This window comes from Apodemus sylvaticus, chromosome 14 (assembly GCF_947179515.1).
Source record: "Apodemus sylvaticus chromosome 14, mApoSyl1.1, whole genome shotgun sequence".
Classification (NCBI taxonomy): Eukaryota; Metazoa; Chordata; class Mammalia; order Rodentia; family Muridae; genus Apodemus; species Apodemus sylvaticus.
In genome coordinates, this window is record NC_067485.1 from 42,803,713 (window position 1) to 42,822,865 (window position 19,153).

Genomic DNA, 19,153 nt, shown 5'->3' on the forward strand with positions numbered 1-19,153 from the left:
TCCATCTGTGGACCTGAAGGAGTCTCCATCTGTGGAGGCCTCTGCTTAGACAGGCTTCCCACTTCTGAGTCCACCAGAGGCACTTGCTCCTTCCCTTGTCTGTTTCTGGATCTCACCCAGGGCACTGCTGTGTTGGTACTGTGTCCTTCCTGGAAGAATGGCGCCCCCTGGGCCCATGATGCTCTTATGTCTGAATCTTTAGTTCTTGGACCATGCCGGCACCATAGTAGGGGTTCTGTGAGACCATCACCATCACCATGCTGGGATGTCTCAGGTTACTACATACTGTTAGTTAAACCTGGGACAGCTTGTGTGGGCCAGCTGCTCGTTTGTGTACTGTGACTGTGACGTTCCGCTTTAATATGACTTTCTCTTTGCAGCTCTTACCTCTCAGTTCACATTCCCCAGGTCTCCCCCCAATGCTGCACTGCAAATCTCTGTTGTAACACACTGCTCATTCAGCTCTGTGTGTGACACCAGTCCTGTCTCAGGCGTCACCACTAACTGTGCTTCCCTTAAGTGCTGCAGCACTGGATGATGAGCTACCCAGTCACACATTGTTCTGATCATAGGAGTGTTTGGAAATAGAAATTGATCCATAGGTCTCACCATCTCTTTTTTTCTTCTTAAGTAGAATTATTAGCTCAAGAGCGAATGCATATTTTAGAGCTTTCATTCTGATTACCACCTCCGAGGGGTATTTTGCATAACTCTGTTTATGTTCTCACTGACACTAAATATCCCCTTTTCATTCTGTCCCCACCCCCACCCCTTCTAGCACAGTTTGGCCATGAACTCCCGATCCCTCCCTTCCTTTCTTCTGTAGCTCAGGCTGGCCTCTAATTCATGGTGACTCTCCTGCCTCAGCCTCCCAAGCGCTAAGGTTAAGGTCATAAGCCACTGTGGCTGTGACTGACGCCCTTTTTGTTCTCTCAAGCAAGTAAGAGATGGTGTCTCTCTAATCTCAGTGGTTCTCGGTCTTCCTAATACTGTGGCCCTTTAATCCAGTTCCTCGTGCAGTCACCTTCCCCGCCAACCATAAAATTATTTTCGTGGTTACGTCACGACTTCGACTTTGCTGCTATTCCGAATTATAATGTGAATATCTATGTTGTGTGAGGATCTTTTGGGGGTTGTGGCCTGTAGGTTGAGAACTGTGAGCTTACAGCACTCATCTCACTTTCCTTAATCCTTTATGGGTCTTCTTAGAATGTTGCTACATGACATCCTAGGTCAGCTTTCTTTTTTATGGTGTTAATCTTTTTCCTAAATGTGTAGAAGTTCTCTACATATATTAATATGCATTGTGCTCCTTTATTGGTTAATTATGCTAAACTAGAAGGGCACAGTGATCGTCTTTCCTTTGCAGGACAGGCTTTGGTTCTGAGGTAGCCTGTCCTCGCTCCTGCCCTTGCTCCTGTCCTGTCCTGTCCTGTCTGGCCAGTGTGACAGGAATCGGGTAACTGCACAGCCAAGCAGGGTTCTTTTGTGTTCTTGGGTGAGGGCAGCCTGACCCTGCTCGAACCTGTCATGACTAAAGTTTCCTTACTTGTCTCTTTCAGGTAAGGTAAGAGTCCATATTAAATATTGTTTTATAAAATAAGAATCATAGAATCTTAAACTGTCCTTGTAAGACATGTATCCTGAATTGTTCAATTTAAAAAAAAATCGGTTTCCTTAAAGGGACATATGTTGGTTCTGAAAGGTTTAGAGTTTCATAGTTGTGATTTTAAGTTTCTAACAAATGTAACATATTTCAGTTCCTAGAAAACATGTATATTCATAGATCCATAATAGAAAACAGATTTTTTTTTTTAATCTCCCCATGGCCCCTACCACATGCACCCTTACCCACCTCAGACACCCGCTGCTTGGTGCCTTTCTGGACTCTCACGAGCATCCTGCTGGCTGGCAGATTACGTTAAGACAGGACCATCTGGTGCCACCTCTTCCAGCTGTAAACCCTCCAATCGTGAATACCAGGCATGGTCAGAATCCCACGAAAACCAGAGCCGAGGATGGCATGCCAATATGTGATGCATGTGGGTCGTAAGCCCAAGTTTCTCCAGTCCTATGGCTTTGAAACTTCCTGCCATGCACGAGCTTATTAACACAGGCCTTGTGTGAACATGAGCTCAGGAAGGGCGGGGCCCTTCTGCTTCAGGAGCATGAAGCCAGGCTGGTAACAGGGTCTCTGGAGGCTAGTCAGAGGCTGGCTACCTGCCAAGTGCCCCACTTGCCAAGGGCCTCTTGGCTGTCGGGATTAATTTGGCCTTCGCATTTTGGAATTTATTTATTGGGTTTTAAAATGCTTCACTTAAATACATGGCTTTATAAATGATTTTTTCTTGATGAGCGTCTGGTATTCTCCAGATATTTTAGGCTTAGTCATTTCCATTAAAAAAGAGAACGGTGAACACTGAGGGCTGAAAAGATGGCTGGGAAGAATGCAAAGCCTTTTCATTGTAAGTGTGAGGTCCTGAGTTTGATGTTCAAAACCCACATTCGAAACAAAAGAAAACCAGACCTGGTGGTAGATACTCGTCATCCAGCGCTGAGAAGATGGGGGAATCTGGGACTTATCAGCCAGTCAGATTGACTTAGTGAGCCTGGGATAGGTGAGATATCCTGTCTCAACAAAGCAAGTAGACAGCTCCAGAGGTTGACCTACTTCCTCCACGTGAGCACAGGTACCGTGTACCCACCCACCCATACATATACACACATGAACATGCACAAACACACACACACACACACACACACACACACACCTTAGAAGGAAAGGGTTTATTTAGGTTATAGTCCATCATCAGAGGAAGCCAGGGCTAGAGCTCAAAGCAGGAACCTAGAGGCAGGAACTGAGACATAGACCATGTAGAGGAGTGTTGCTTATTCACTGGCTCCCAGTGGCTTGCTCAGCCTGCTTTCTTATACTTCCTGGGACCACCTGATGATGGGTGGCACTGCTCCCCATGGCAGGAATCTCCTACATCAATTATTAATCAAGAAAATGCCTTACAGATTTAACCGCAGAAACTCTGGTTGGGGCATTTTCTCCATTGAAATTTCCTCTTCCCTGATGGCTCTAGCATGTGTCAGGTTGACCAAAAATTAACTAGTGCACAATGTATGCATGCATGTGTGCACACGTGTACAGATGTGTGCCCCCCCCATACACACACACAGTATCACTTAGGGGATACTGACCATGAAAGAAGTCTGTACTCATGATAGATTGTGTGCCTTTTTGTTTTTATGTTTTGAGATGGGTTTCAGTATATAGCTCAGGCTTTTTTTTTTTTCTAGTCTCAGGTAGCCTGGTCTTGCCTCAAACAATGTAGATCAGGCTGCCTTTTAAATTGTTAGTAATCCTGTTTTACCTCTGCCTCTCTAGTGCTGGATGTCAGATCTAAACTGTAACTTTAAAAAAAAAAGTGTATTTCAGTGATGGTGTCTGAACCACAGATGCAGAGCCCCCAGGAATGGAAGCCCCCTGTGTTGATCTGTCTGTGTCTGCCCCTGAGATAGCCTGTACATTGTCAGCTGATTTTTGAGGCTCAGACACTCTCTCTAGTGTAGGTTGGATTTTCAGCAAAGAATATTGGAAACATCTCTCTTTTCATATACATATATATGTAAATGTGATGTTATTTATACATATTTATAATATATATGATTATATTATAGATATAGCATTATATATTTTGTAATACATATAAATATAATCTATAGGTAAATATATATATGTACATATATATTTACTTAAAAGAAGCAATATATTCCTCTATCAAGTGTCCAATACTTAAACATGCCCAGTATTTGTATATGTATCATTTAAACACTATTTACTAAGTCCAGAATCATCTGATGGGATTAAGCATAGGCTCAAAATTATCAGATTAAATGGCTTTTGTCATTCTGGGGCTTGGAAGTAAAACACTTTCTGTTCTTGGAGACTAAAGTGCAGGTTGTCTGTGAGCTGTCTGGCTTCCCAGAATGCCAAGGAAGCCACAATCAGTGGTCCCCTCCAAGGACAGCTCTGGCCCCTCGGTCTGGCAGTTGCATTTGACTACAGGGCTGTTTGGGAAACTCAGGAGCCTCATTTTGTTTCTGAGAGTGGACGCTGAGTTTTGATAGTTTCTCTTGTTGCAGGGGTGAACAGCCTTTTTCAGTCCCTCAGTGCCAACCCTCTGACTGCCTCTACCCTTACCCACCTGGACCTCTCAGGGAATGCCCTCCGTGGAGATGACCTCTCGGTAAGTTTCCCCCTGGTCCAGCCCCTGGAGTGGCCATTTTCAGAAAGGCTGCCATCACTTCTAAGCCTGCTGTCCCAGCCTTTCCCTCGCCATGCTCTGCAACTGAAAGCTGGTGAAGTGCTGGAAAACTCCAGGGGCTGCTGTAATTGAATTTGCCTGTCACCATAATTAAGTTGTTTTCTCACTTAATGATACTGAGGTTCAAATCCTTTTTGGAAATGCTGTTTCATCATTAAATAGTGTTGCTGGGATGCAGGTGCTGTTTGTTTTGAGAGAATGTGTCAGCCTGGAGCCCACTACTTAGTCAGCCAGACTGGTCTCCAGCTCACAATGACTGTCCTAACTCATTCTCTCCACTGCCGAGACTGAGGGTACAAACCTCAATCTTTTTTTTTTTTAATGTTTTTGTTTTTTTGTTTATTTATATTGCTGTTAAGAGGGGCTATTAGGATAACCCCAGTGATAGACTATTCCATAAATAAAAGTAATCAGGAGCTACTCATTGGAGTTTAGTTATGAAAGTAAAATGGGGGGGGGGGGGGGGAAGAGACAGAGAGACGAGAGTGAGAGACAGAGAGAGACATACACAGAGAGAGAAAAGTATTCCAGGTTACTTATTCCAGGGGCTGGAGAGATGGCTCAACATTAAGAGCACTGGCTGCTCTTCCAGAGGCCCTGAGTTCCCAGCAATCACATATTGACTCATAACCATCTCTACTGGGATCTGATGCCCTTTCTCTTATGCAGGTATACATGCAGATAGAGCACTCATATGTAAAATAAATCTAAAAAACAAAAGAATCTCCTCAATTCTAACATGATATTTTATGCCCATGAATAGTAATATGTTTGATAGACCCTCGTGTTGTGGGGGGTTAGTTATGAGCTCATTCTGTGGTCCCTTCTGGTCACTATGCAGTTTATAGTTTATTCAGTCACAGTTTAAGAGAAATCTCCCTTTGACAACAGGGCATGCAGGTAGTGGGCATCTGGAAAGGACCTTCATTTGTACACTTCTGTCTTAGTTAGCATTTCAATTGCTGTGACTAGACACGGTGACCACATCAACTGTTATAAAGGAAAACATTTCATTCAGGTTGGCTTGCAGTTTCTGAGGTTTAGTCCTTTATCATCATGGCACAAAGCATGGTGTCGTACAGGTAGACATGGTACTGGAGAAGGAGCTGAAAGTTCTCCATCATGATCTGCAGGCAGCAGGGACTGTGTTTCATATTGGGCAATGCTTGAGCATGTGAGATCTCAAAGCTTGCCCCTCCACCCCCCACAGTCTAGCACTTTCTCCAACAAGGCCACACCTACTCCAACAAGGCTACACCTACTCCAATAAGGCCACACCTACTCCAACAAGGCCACACCTCTTAACAGTGTCACTCCACATGAGCCAAACACTCAAACATTGAGTGTATGGGGGCCAAACCTATTCAAACCACCACAGTGACTATTTCACAGAGTTGAGAAATGCTGGAATTTATTCTCATTTATTTTGTTTTTCTTTACCTATAAGGTAGGGACCATGAAAGCTTTCTGTGTGTGTGTGTGTGTGTGTGTGTGTTTATTTAAGTCAACTCCCCACACACATACATATTTGACATCGGCAAACAGAGCTTGTTTCCTGCTGTCTCTTGGCTTCCCATTTTTCATCTCTAGTGTTCGTGTCATTGATGAACCTTAAACCCACTTCCTCCTGAGACAGAGCAAGGAGCTCCGTGGGAAAGGCCACAGCTTGCATGGTAGCACAGTGGAGGGCTGGTGTGAGGGGTGAATGAGGTGGGATATGGGCAGACACCTAGTACTCAGGAGGCTGAGACAGGGGGATAGCCATGAGCTGAGGTCAGTCTGGGCTACAAAGTGAGATCCAGGCAAGTCTGGGTTACAGGATGAGACCCAGTCTCACAACATAAAATAGGGGCTGGAGAGATGGCTCAGGGGTTATTATTCTAGCAGAGGATCTAGGTTTGCACACACACGGAAGCCCACAGCACCTAGAACACGAGCTCCAGGGGATCTGATGCCTCTTCTGATCTCGGTGGGCTCCTGTGTATGTGAAAACGGTGCACATACATGCACTCATCTGCATACTCATAAAATAAATAAGTAAATATTGTAAAATAAAATAAATGAAACAAATGCAAAGGCGAATAAAAAGAGGCCGAGATTAAATAATAAGACTCATCTCTAGTAGGAACAGGAATAACAATCTCTGCGCTTCCTGTTCCGGGGGTACAGCTTGTTCCAGTCTGCTTCTGGGTACAGTGGAGTGCAGTGGGGGGAGTGAACATGGGCTCCCAGCCAAGGACACACCAAGGCTGGAGAGTCCTCAGCAGGTGCACATACTCACCTGGCCTTGTGCTTTCTGGGAAAGCCACTTGTGAAGGGCAGGGGGGAAGAGCTCCCCCTGCTGGTAGAAGGAAGCAAAGCCACGCCAAAATAAAATGCCTTAAGGAAGGTAGGTAACTGTTGATCCAGAGCCTGAGGGACTCGAATAAATGAAGGCAACATTTTCTGCTAAACCAGAAATCGGTCCTGGGCCCCTGGTAACTCCAAAGTATCTGCAGGCTAGTCTGTTGTTCTTTTGAATTCTTTGCTGGTGAGGAATTTTTTGAAGTACCGTAGAGTCACACTGCAGCATTGCTTGAGTGTTGGCTGAGGAATGAGGCTCTGTCAGCATAGACTTGTGCGTGCTTTTAAGTAACTGGTGGCACCCAGTGAAGCACAGGAGACGTGAAGGTTGTCACCTGGGGCAGGAACCGTGGACTGTGCCCCTGGAGAGCTCTGGCTCCTGCTCACATTGGGGAAATTAAAGGACATCAGAGGGATGTCCTTTTTTTCTTTTGTGCTGTTTTCCTAATACTTTCCTCAGGACAATAGTGTTAGATTTTTAGAAGTCTCTAAAGATAAAGAAAAGATTATTATGTTGGAGAGAAGAGAACGCACCCTGAGACCATCTATGGCTCAAATTCAAATAGCGCTCTCCTCAACACTTTGAACGGTGACTTGGATTTTGATAGGGTGACTGCAATTCACAAGGCATTTTAGACTCAGGAGTTAACATTGGTTAGCAATGCTCAAATTACAGAATAAAAATCAAACTAATCAAGGAATCAAAGTCATGTGTAAAGGTGTGTGTGTGTGTGTGTGTGTGTCAGTCAGTCTCTTCTTGGCCGTATTTGTTTGCCTGTGTAATTTTACTTTAAGTGCCCTATGGGTTTTTGCTCCTAGAGAAGGAGATAGAATAACAGAAACATCTGCAAACCTTTCTGAGAAACAGCCGAGAAGGTCCGGGGCATGTGGGTGACTGTTTTGAAGCACTGGCTTGCCTGTGTCTCTCTAGAGCCTAACCTTTACTTACTTTTTGTCCCTTTCTAGCACATGTACAATTTTTTGGCCCAGCCCAACACCATTGTTCACCTGGATCTATCTAATGCAGAATGCTCTCTGGAGATGGTAATGCCTCTTCCTACCGCCCTGCCTCTTGGAATGCCTCTTTTGGTGGGATGGAGGCCTGTGTCTTTAGTACAATATTCTCATAGATGTGGAATTGTGCAAACGTAGCCTTTCTTCCTCAGGTGTGCAGCGCTCTCCTCCGGGGGTGCCTTCAGTGTCTCGCCGTGCTCAATCTCTCCAGATCTGTCTTCTCTCACAGGTATGGCTGTCCCCTGCTACCATTGTGGCCTTAGAGTCTCTTCCTCTGAGAAGTGTTGTGAGGATAATGAACACATAGTGACTGATGAAAGGAGTAGTTGCTGTTGTTTGAGACAGGGCCTCACAGTACAGCTTGCTCTAAACTCACGCCTATCTTCCTGCCCCAGCCTCCCTAGAGCTGGGATTACAGGTTCGTAGGCCACCGTGCCTGGCTTGGAAAGTCAATGTTATACACGAAAGATAAATCTTAAATGAGTCTTAAATCATAGCTGTAAGTCTGGGCCTTTGAATGTTTCAGGATTTTTGTTGCAACACAAGCTTTAAGGGACTTGTCTCTAACTAGCCTGCTTATCTGAGCTCTGTGATGGTGCGTGGTTTCACTCGTGTGGACAGGTATTGTGTCTTCAGCTCCTTCTCAGTGATGAGGTTAGAAGTTAATATGAACAACTTCAAGAACAAAGAAGAATGGTCTCCCTGGAGCTGGTGTTTGTGATTTGTAGGAGGCGAGGGCTAAGGACAGCAACTTAGTTCTCCTCTAGAATTAAGCTTGCTGACGCAGTGCATTAGGAGCAGCGAGCATTCATAAGCGTTGGCCGCTTTGCATGGGCGAGTGTGAGAGGCACTTGCTCCTCACAGGTGCAGTGTTCATGGCCATCTGTGCGTTGGTCCAGCTCAACCCTCAGCGTGTAGGATCATGAGCTCACAGCATCAATTGCATTGTGTCCGTTACACTCCTTAATGATCTGGGGTACTGCCTAATAACAGTGCCTTCTCCATATTTCCTAGTCAGTCTTTTAAAAGCCTTGTATATTCAAGGAAATAACTTGACTTATTTAGAAAATTCAGTTTGGTGGAATGCTTTATTCTATCCAGTGCCTTGAAAATATGGCGATATATCCCTAAATACTTTGGGTGGATTACTTCAGGAGTCTCCCATTTGGAAACACATGTGCATAATCCCAGGTAGCAGAGCAAGAAAGTTGGGAATTCAAGGTGATCCTCAGTTCACATGGTGAGTTTGAGAACAGCCTTGACTACGTAGGACTGTGTCTCAAACAAGCAAGCAAAACAAAAATAGAGAGAGGGAGAGATGAGCCTTTACACACCAAAATCGTGCTGTAGATTCCTCAGTGGAGTATCATTAGAGAATGTCAAGTCTGGCAGACAGCATGGTGAGAAAGTGTTCCTACAGACTGTCCTGTCTTGTTTAGAGGCAGGTCACGAAGCCTCACTTTGACAGAGCTGTAATTGACTGAGGAGCTGAATTACAGGATGACAGCTCATCTTATAAAGGTTTTTGTATAATCAGCTCTTTTGAGTTCAGCCGCTGTGAATTCTGCCATGATTGGTCTTCAGTGGCCCTGTTCTTTGCATACAGCAGAGCAGTGCTAACCCAGTGCCTTGTCGTCAGGGTGAAAGATTATGATTAAGCTATTACTACCCAGCGCCTAGCTTAGATAGACTCCTGGAAAGCTCTTGGTAACTGTGTTAAGATTAGTGAGTTTGTATTGAGGTATAGATTGTTTATCAGGTGAGTCAGATTTTGTTCATATTTGTGCCCATCATGGAGGCTGGGTTGTCTGCATGTCCCATGTGGGCTGGCTATGTCACCTTCAGCCTGGGAGGAAGCATCCTATATTCAGAAGATATAACAGAGGGCAGGGTGGTCCTGGCGACATGTGTTCTGGCACAGAAAGATGTTTTCTGAGAATCACATCAGGTCCTTTTACATGCCATTGGTCACAGAGGCTCATAGGCACAAGCCACCTGTCACTGGAGTAGTAAATGGTCACTGTCCCTTATAAAGGGACAGAGAATGTTAAGGAATATTAAAACAACACAATAGTAAAGATTAGGAATATATTAGGAAGTATATCCAAATAGCAATATAAGTCACATTTGCTTACCAAAATATACGATATATATAATACACATTCACTTACACAGACTGTAGAAGCTGACAGGCTCTACCGTCTGGACATAACTCTCTGAGATATCTAATGTCATGTATCCAATCAGAACTATGCTTATCCCTGGTCATACTATTTCTCTTCTTAGGTGAAATTTCTCATGGTTTGCATTTTCCTTCACAAGTAGCTGGGGATTATCACATTTTAAGACATTGCTTTTAAAGCTCTCAAGTATCACTGTTTTTTTTTTTAAAGACTTCCACACATGTAAAATGCTGTTGCATATTATGTGGCAGACCCCTGAGATGCCCGCTGCCTTCTGTATGACTTGCAATCATCTAAGTGGCATCACGGGCATCAGCTAAGTGCCCCAAGTGCTACTCAAGACTCGTAGAGAATAGAGCAAGCTAAGCCTGCACATTGCGCTGGGGGGGGGGGGGCTTGAGGCCTGCTCCATTGCAAACTGTTAGAGTATGGGTTTGTTTGACTTAACAGTGTGGCTTGATCCACTTTGACCGACATAGCAAGAGAAGCACTATCCAGCTACTTCATTTCCCACTTTGTCTTTATAATAATGTTGGAGCTAAAATGCTTAGGCTTATGGTGTATATGTGGTAGACAAATGGGTTACTGGTCATACAGCCTTGATGCTATTCCTTTCTGGACTGTCCTTCAGTTCCCCTTCAGGTAACCATCTCACTGAGTCTGCCTGTTGATCTAATCATACCACCCAATGGTAGTGGTGGGGTTACTCTGTCATCCCTGTGACTGGAAGGCAGAAGCAGGAAGATAACAAATTTTGGGCCAGCCTTGGATACATAGTAAGACATCAAAACAAAATGGCTCGTTTCTATCATCCCAGCACTTGGGAGATGGAGACAGGAGGCTGAATAATCTGGGGTTATCTTTGGCTATATAGTGAATTTAAGAGCAGCAGGACACTGTCTCAAAAACAGAGCCTGGTGTGTGGCTCAGTGTTAGAATGCCTGCCTCTCGTGCATGCAGTCTTAGGCTCAGTCTCCAGCACTGTGGAAACAAAGAGGCAAGCAAGCCAATGAACAGAGCGCTGAACACCACAGAGACTGTCAAGTGGCAAAGTTCTTAACCTTGGTGACTAACACTCTAGTCTGGCCTCCTTATCTTTTAAGTGTTTCTTGAAGATCAGTGGGCTAAAATATAGTGACTTTTTTTTTTTTTAGAAACCAAGAACAGGAATAAATTGTCTTGTGGGTGTAGTGGTCTCACTTAGATACTTGCTTCTTTAATGCTCTTCTGGAGATATGGTTGATTTTGTGTTTGTCACCTGTCTGCAGGGTGGATGGAATGCCGCCACTCTTTTGATGCTTGTATCTTGTCTTTTTCCAGGAAAGGAAAGGAAGTCCCTCCATCTTTCAAGCAGTTTTTCAGCAGTTCTCTGGCTTTGGTCCAAATCAATCTTTCAGGCACGAAACTGTCTCCTGAGCCCTTGAAGTGAGTGATTCATTTGTCATCTCCAGAGCTTTTAAAGTCACATTTGTGATTATGAATGTGCTGGATAGAAGGGAAGCAGAACAGGCCCGTGAGAAAGGCTTCTGAGGCAGGAGAATGACATCCAGGTCGACAGCAAATAGTGTACAATGGATGTTGCTTTGCTGTGCCTTCTAGTTCAGTCTTTCCTGTGACTTTTAGACTTCTGTAAAAGATGTCACATAAAAGCTGTGTTCCGGGCATTGACAAATGTACAAAAGTGAAGAAAGTTTGAGATGTTTTCCCAGAAACCATTTTAAACCTCTATCCAGACCATTCTTTTATATATGTTTTAACTAATGTTTAACTATTTCTACTACTAGTAATAGTAGTCATATTTACTATATGTTGTTGCTATACAAGGAAATCAATTTGTAACAAGGTACTTACAGAGTAAGTTGTTTGGTTGGTGAGGTGGCATGTGTGACACACACACACACACACACACACACACACACACACACACTGATCTAGATTTATTTTCTAGTAGCTTGTTAAAACAGCTCTCAGGAGCACACCTGAAAGCTCTAGAACAAAAAGAACACACAACAGGAAATAATCAAACTCAGGGCTGAAATCAACCAAGTAGAAACAAAAAGAACTATACAAAGAATCAACAAAACCAGGAGCTTGTTCTTTGAGAAAATCAACAAGATAGATAAAACTTTAGCCAGACTAACCAGAGGGTACAAAGACAGTATCCAAATTAACAAAACCAGAAATGAAAAGGGAGATATAACAACAGAAACTGAGGAAATTTAAAAAAAAAAATCATCATGACAAAAGCCTATATTCAACAAAACTGGAAAATCTGGATGAAATGGAAAATTTTCTAGACAGATACCAGGTACAAAAGTTAAATCAGGATCAGATAAACCATCTAAACAGTCCCATAAGCCCTGAAGAAATAGAAGCAGTCATTAAAAGTCTCCCAACCAAAAATAGAAGCCCAGGACCAGATGGTTTTAGTGCAGAATTCTATCAGACCTTCAAAGAAGACATAATACCAATACTCTTCAAAGTATTTCACAAAATAGAAATAGAAGGAACACTACCCAATTCATTCTATGAAGCCACAGGTAATGCTATGTATTCTCGCTTGGAGATGGTATGGTTTCTGTTTAATCAGGAACCTATCACAATTTCCTCTCATAGAGAGCTTCATAAGAGACTTTTTTTCTACTTCTATCATGTTCAGTGTTCCAAATAGGTTTTAAAAACTGGTTGAGTATATATTACTTTTAGCTTAAGAAGACATCATGTATTATTTAAGAGGCATTTAACTATTATAAATTATTTTGATGATTATAAAAAATGTCAATACTGAATTGTATATTTTAAAATAAATGTTATTAGTTTAATAAAAAGAAATTTAAAAAACAGCTGTCAGGGTTCATATTCTATAGAAATTCTTTTTAACTTTGATCATATCGCTGACATACTCATTCAGCTAATATTTATTTTGATCCTACTATGATCTTAGTCCTCCTGTCACTCTCAGGATGGTTTTGGTGGTAAGTTTACAGTGTTTCAGTTTTTTAAGTATTGTTGACCTTTGCACATGTAGAATGGCTGTGCATTGGCTACTTTGGAGCTCTCAGTGTGTGCACAAGTCCCGAGACTTGCTGGGAGGACAAACTCTCAAGGACCTGGCAGGAAGTAATCCCTTCTTTTCCCACATTCCCTGTGCCCTCACACTCTTTGGGGTAGAGATCCTTTCTCGGGGTGGAGACCCTTTTTTTAGGAGTATTGGGTACAGGTGTCACTCCAGGTAGGAAATGCCACCAAGGAGATGTTTAGTGTGTGCGCTGTCTGCTTGTGTCCTGTTCTCTGTCTCTTCCCTTCCTTCTGCTCAGCTTTGAGTTCATCATGAGGTCTGACTTGTTTTCATTTATCTACTCTATGTGTGTGTGTGTGTGTGTGTGTGTGTGTGTCTGTGTGTGTGTCTGTGTGCCTGAGTAAATACACCTTGCAGGAATTGGTTCTGTCTGTGACCTTGAGTTACGGGGTTGAACTCAGTTCACTGGACCTGGTAGCTGGTGCCTTTCCCCACTGAGCCTCTGTTCTGTAGAACTGAAGAGCAGCACTGTGCACTTGTGGCTCTAGGTGTTCTTGGTGACATTGGGTTTCGGAAGGACTCCACTGCTTGTGGCAGTGAATCAATCTAATTTCTTAAGAGTTCTGAGATCGGGGCAATGAATCTACTCTTCTCAAGTTATGGAAGAGATATGGCATCTGCCCTGGTCGTGCAGGTGTCCAGACTGCTAGGATACTGGACACAGCTGCAAGACTTGTACTTCTCCTCTCCAGGGTGGTTATCTTCACCTGTGTACTCTGTTAGGTGACTGAATAAACTCATCTAGCCCTCATTTCACCTCCTGGACGACTGTAGGACCAGACTCCATCACTGTCTGTTCCTTAGGGAAAGCCAGCCTCACTGTGCTACACTAATAACAATCACGTAGTAATAGCCAAACATTCATTAACTCGGTTCTCAAGCAGATGCAGGTGGGGATTTATCTATGATGAACACAATTTAATTTCAGTTTGCAATTAGGACTATGGGTTTATTTGCATAGGATGAGTAGTGTTTCTAAAAATTGCATTTATGATAGAGTCACCTCCTGTGTGACAGAAGAATGCAGAGTGTCACATGCCCACTGTTGTCAAAATGCAGTTGGCATTTTCAAAAACAGAGAATGTATGGTGTCTGGCCTGTGTTTCAGAAAAGGTTGGGGTTTCCAGGCTTTATTAAGTGTTCTCTCTCTCTCTCTCTCTCTCTCTCTCTCTCTCTCTCTCTCTCTCTCTCTCTCTCTGTGTGTGTGTGTGTGTGTGTGTGTATGTGTGTGTGTGTGATGGCTTTGTATATGTGTGAGAGGTTGCCATTGTGTGCACATTACTAATCTTCTTGTGAAATGTGAAGTGCCTAATATGTGTGTTTCCTTTCCTCAGGGCCCTGCTCTTGGGCCTGGCCTGCAATCATAGCTTGAAGGGAGTCTCTCTGGATCTCAGCAACTGTGAGGTAAGACCACCCTGACAGCACTGGAATAGATAACAGCCTCAAAATCGTTTCTACATTCTTCCTGGGTGAGTGTAATATTGTGATTTCCTAGGGAGAAGTGAAGCAGAAAAAGGCATTATGCAAGTTTCACAAGTTCTGTGTTTTGCAATTTTATCTACAAGTCACCACAGAACACGTTTCCAATAACATTCGTGAATGCTTTTAATGACATTCCTCTCATTCTTAGCGCCTGTTGCCTGAGTGCTTTATGATGTATCCCCTGACACAAGCCATCGACTAGCTTCGCATCGGGAATAGCAGTGCAGCACATTGGCTTCAGGGGACCAATGCTTAGAGCTGAACTTGGATCTGTAGGGTGTAAAACAGAATGGCTATGTTCTTAATAACTCTTTTTAATATCTTGGTTTCAGACAGGAACTTTAAAATATCTCTTGAAATTACAGAGCAGCCCTGAACAGTTCCAACAGAGGAGCCCTCAGAGAAGGATCGAGGCTAAATGCCTTTGTGTGTTCGAGGATACCTAGACTTTCCTCATTGGGAAACTATCGGTTCATGTGGACGTTAGGAAGACAAGCCCCAGCTACAGACACTTGCTTGCTCTGAGCCTCGCTCTTCCCAGCGTGGCCTCCTCATCTCTTCTTCCCAGAGTCAGAATAGAGTCTCTATTCCTGTCTGTGCCTTTAGGATTGCTGTGCTGTGGTCCCTGCTAAACCCCTTCCTTCTCACGGTCCTTGAGGGTTGAAGTCAAAGCCAGACTTCCTTATAAATCTGTCAGACTGTGTCATCCTAAGCAGACTGGCGGATGCTTAGTCACTCTGCTCATTGCTGTGACAAATATCTGATGAAAGGAACTTACAGAAGGAAGGTTTTATTTCAGCTCACTATTTAAGGCTGCTGTCATCTCAGGATGCAGAGAGCTAGGCAGCTGTCACGTTGTAGCCAGAGCCAGGAAACAGAAAGCAATGAGTGCTGCCACCGTTTGCTTTCTCCTTGTAATTAAATCTAGGCCCTCCAATTCACAGAATGCTGCTGCCTATGTCATGTATGACTCCCCCCCCACACACACCCCCAGTTAAAAGGATGTGGGAAGACCTCAGCAGACATGCCCAGAAGTGAGACTTCTAGGCGATCCCAGATCCAGTCTAGGTTGATAGTGTAGATGAGCCATCACCAATGATGTCACTGAATCTGTGTGTGTGTTTGTGTGTGTGTGTGTATGTGTGTACACGCACGCACGCATGCACGTGCGTGATGGAAGAAAGATTAGCATTCCCCTAGGAAGCTGTCACAAGATCTGAAGGAGTTCTGTTTGGAAACGAACCCTAAGTCATCCTCTCTGGCTGCGTCCCTGTCTGTGGCTCTGCCTGCCACACTCCTTCCTTGATATGCAGCACTCACACGATTATAAATGCAGCTCTTGTTTGCTTTCCCAGTGGTGTGTGACTTTTTAAAGGGCAGTGTTTATGTAGTACTTGGTCCCCTTATTGCTTCACAAAATGCCAGGCACCAAGCCGATGCTAGATACTGAGTAAGATTTGCACACATATGAAGAGTTACATATGAAATGATGGATTTTGTCATTAATTTTGGTGTGAAACTCCACAAAAGCTGAAAACCAAAACCCTAGAATACTAATTTTGAGTAATGGAGCTGTAAGTGTGATCATTGGCTCTCTGTTTATGAAGATAGACATGAAGTAGAAACCAGCTCCAACCGCACAAAAGATTTCTCTTATTAACGTTGTGCTGAGGTCATGGTGGTTGCTAAGGGTCCTTCCCTAAGGAAGAGGAAGTTGGTGAGACTGCTGTGACCAAACACAGGCCAAACTACATTAGCCGTGACTCAACGGTGACTTTTTCAGGCTGATAAGACATTCTTTCCCTACGATCAAGCTGTGACAGGCATGAGTGATCTGCTGACCCCATATACATAGGAGGAAATGGTGAAATCTAAAGTATTTGAAGCAGTCCTGCTCTCTGATGCAGCTCTGTTAATACCGACATTGGCGATCATTAGAACATTCATTATGATTGGTTATTTCTGTCTCAGTTATTTTGAGACAGGACCTGGATCAAAGTCTACCAGGTTTAAAACTTGCTCTTAATGTCTTCTTTTGTTTTGAAAATCTTGAAAGGTAATATTAGGTCAACCATATAAGATAATTTTGTAATTTAAAAATGTCAGGCAGGCCAGGATGGTGGTGTACTCCTGAAATCTGAACATTAGGAGAACTGAGGATACATTTGAGGACAGGGGGATCACAGCAGTTTTTAAAGTCAGTCTTCAAAGGTAGACCTTTGAATTTCTGGTTTTCTTTTTATGATGCTGGGAATCCAGATCAAATGATTAATTTTGACAGTGGGATTGGCCATTGTTATGATAATTTTGCCTTAATTTGGGTCTTTCATTTATGGGTTATAGGAAAATCTACCGTGCTAATAAAGCAAGCCGTATAGTGTCCTGCATAGCCCGTGGCTCTTGCATGGTTTTATAGCTGGAGCCACAGGATGGTGGCCCCACTTCCTGGCTCTGTGTTAGAATGCTGCTCAGTAGAATTGGTGAAGCACACAATTATCTTCTAAGTGGTTACAGTGTTTTGTTGCACATTTGCTTCCTAGGGCTAGATATCCAAAGGTAACTGGATTTCAGCTTCTTTCTCTTCATGGCACAGTCAACTTCCCCAAAGGGTATTGGGAGTTACAGGATAATCCGTGTTGGGATGCTTGCTGTTTCCAGGGTTTAACGATAAGTTTCCTGTTTTGGGTACTAGTTTATGCATTGCTCTCTGAAAGAAACTTTCCTTAATGTTGAAATATTGATTTGCTATTAATTTCTCCGTTTCTCTATCTTAAGCATAGTTTTCTTCAATATTAGAGTGCTAGTCAGAAGCATGGAAGAATTCCACACAACTTTTCCCTCGTGATCAGATAAATACAACTTTAAAAACAGTTTTGAAAGCTGTGTTGAATTTTGTGTGACAGGGTCTCTTGTAGACCAGCCTGTCCTCAGATTTGCTTCGTAGCCAAGGATAACCTTGAACCGATAATCCCAAGAATTGGGGCTGTAAGCATGTGCTATCACACTTTTGTGGCTATTAGATACATGCTTGAATGTTAGGTTTGACTTTTTACTTAGAACTGAATCATATAGAGCACTCCCCAATCCTGAAGAGGAGGACAGTCTCATGAAGAAATACAATTAAATTTTTCAGTAATGCTGTAACCCTGAACTTCTCTCTGTTTTTCCATGGCTTGTTTTGTTTTGTTTGGTTTTGGTTTTGAGACAAGATCTTAATACGTTTCTGGGTAGCCAGGGATTCTCAGTGTAGACCAGGTAGACTGGCCTCAAGTTTGTAGCAATCCCTGTTCCCCAAATGTTGGAATTAAAAGTGTGTACAACCACATGGGCTCTATTTTGCTTATTTTTTATTGTCTGTTGGTATTGTTTGAGTTAAGTTATTGCTTTCTTGTCCATCCTGGACTGGAAGCACAATCTGGCTTCAAGCTCCACACCTTCCTGCCGTAAGTGCCTGAGTGCTGGGATTATAAATGTAGCACCACCCACTGCCGTACCCAGCTCAATCTTGCTTCCTTTTAAATAATGCTGGTGTATGGGATGCAAATGAGCATGATTTTATATTCACATATGCACACATGGCTCTAATTATGCAAATTCATTTAAAAGGATTTTCATTTACAGTAATGGAAAAGCTTTTATTGTTTTGGAAAAGCTTTGACTTTAAGGGAATTCTGGGCGCCTAATAACCTATAAATGTAATTGATATTCTTGGTAACTAAAGATGTTATTTAAATTTTCGGATTGTGTTTGGAAGCACCTTCTAGTTGGAAGTATTTCTCAGAACCGATGCTTTAGGCCGTGTGCTGTAGAGATGTCAGCTCTGCCTTCACTCTTGTTCTGCCTGCTGCTGATAATGCTCTTTGGTCTTTTTCCTCCTTGGGCTTCCCTTAGCTTGGCCACTGTGTAAGTACTTTCATCAACAGTCTAGATGTGTTCAACTATTTCATTGTTTTTGAGTGTTGAAAAACATGCTAGTTTTGTGTATCTATGCTACATCACTAAAAATAGTTACAAAATGAACAAAATCGATCACTGCATGTCATTTGCATTTTCCATTTCTTTAAAAGGAATATTTTACTGCGCTTCATAATGAGAGAGTGTAGGGATTTTCTTGGACAATTTTATTTCTCCACAGGAATCACTGTCAGTGCATACACATCAGAAAGGCCAAGGAGCTTGGGGTTATCTTCTTAAATTGTCTCCCTTTTTATGCTCTGAATGTCATATTCTGTTTCTAGAGGTGTTGGCTCAAGTCACTTCTCCTTTTATCTTTGGCATTGTGCTAGGTGGGCCTGCTTCGAGTGTTAATAAACCTGTGACGGGGCAATGCATCCCAATAGCTACTTATAGTGAAGAACCTGGCTGGTCTTCTTCCCTTTCTGTTTACTTTTAGAATTGGCAGTCTCAAAGTGACACAAATGTATTTAGAATTAATTGCCAGAAAGATCTACAAAGACAAAATATACAAACCCTTCATTTTTAATATTATGTGCAATAGGTAGGCCTGCAGTTGTTTTTAAGGTCTCTGAAGAGTTTGTATTTAATTTCTGACCTTACCTTAGACAGGAAGCACATTGTTTATAGATGGGTATGAGCCCAGAGGTGGCTCTTAAAATAGCATTGTGCTGGGGGCCTCCAGAGACGTCAGTGACAGTGGCTGAGAGCCTAAGCAGCTTCTAACTCTGGGTCTTCTGGTCTCTAAGAGTACCCAAGCATGT

At 43.0% G+C, this 19,153-nt stretch overlaps 1 protein-coding gene across 6 annotated transcripts in view; it reads left to right on the forward strand.

The window, feature by feature from the left end:
* Carmil1 (capping protein regulator and myosin 1 linker 1) overlaps positions 1-19,153 on the forward strand; it is a 267,034-nt gene that overhangs the window by 162,694 nt on the left and 85,187 nt on the right. For all 6 annotated transcript variants that reach the window (XM_052156906.1, XM_052156907.1, XM_052156909.1 and 3 more), the window contains exons 13-17: positions 4,153-4,256; positions 7,644-7,721; positions 7,844-7,920; positions 11,195-11,299; positions 14,288-14,357. In XM_052156906.1, the coding sequence (XP_052012866.1) occupies positions 4,153-4,256; positions 7,644-7,721; positions 7,844-7,920; positions 11,195-11,299; positions 14,288-14,357 (434 nt within the window). The remainder of the gene's footprint in view (positions 1-4,152; positions 4,257-7,643; positions 7,722-7,843; positions 7,921-11,194; positions 11,300-14,287; positions 14,358-19,153) is intronic.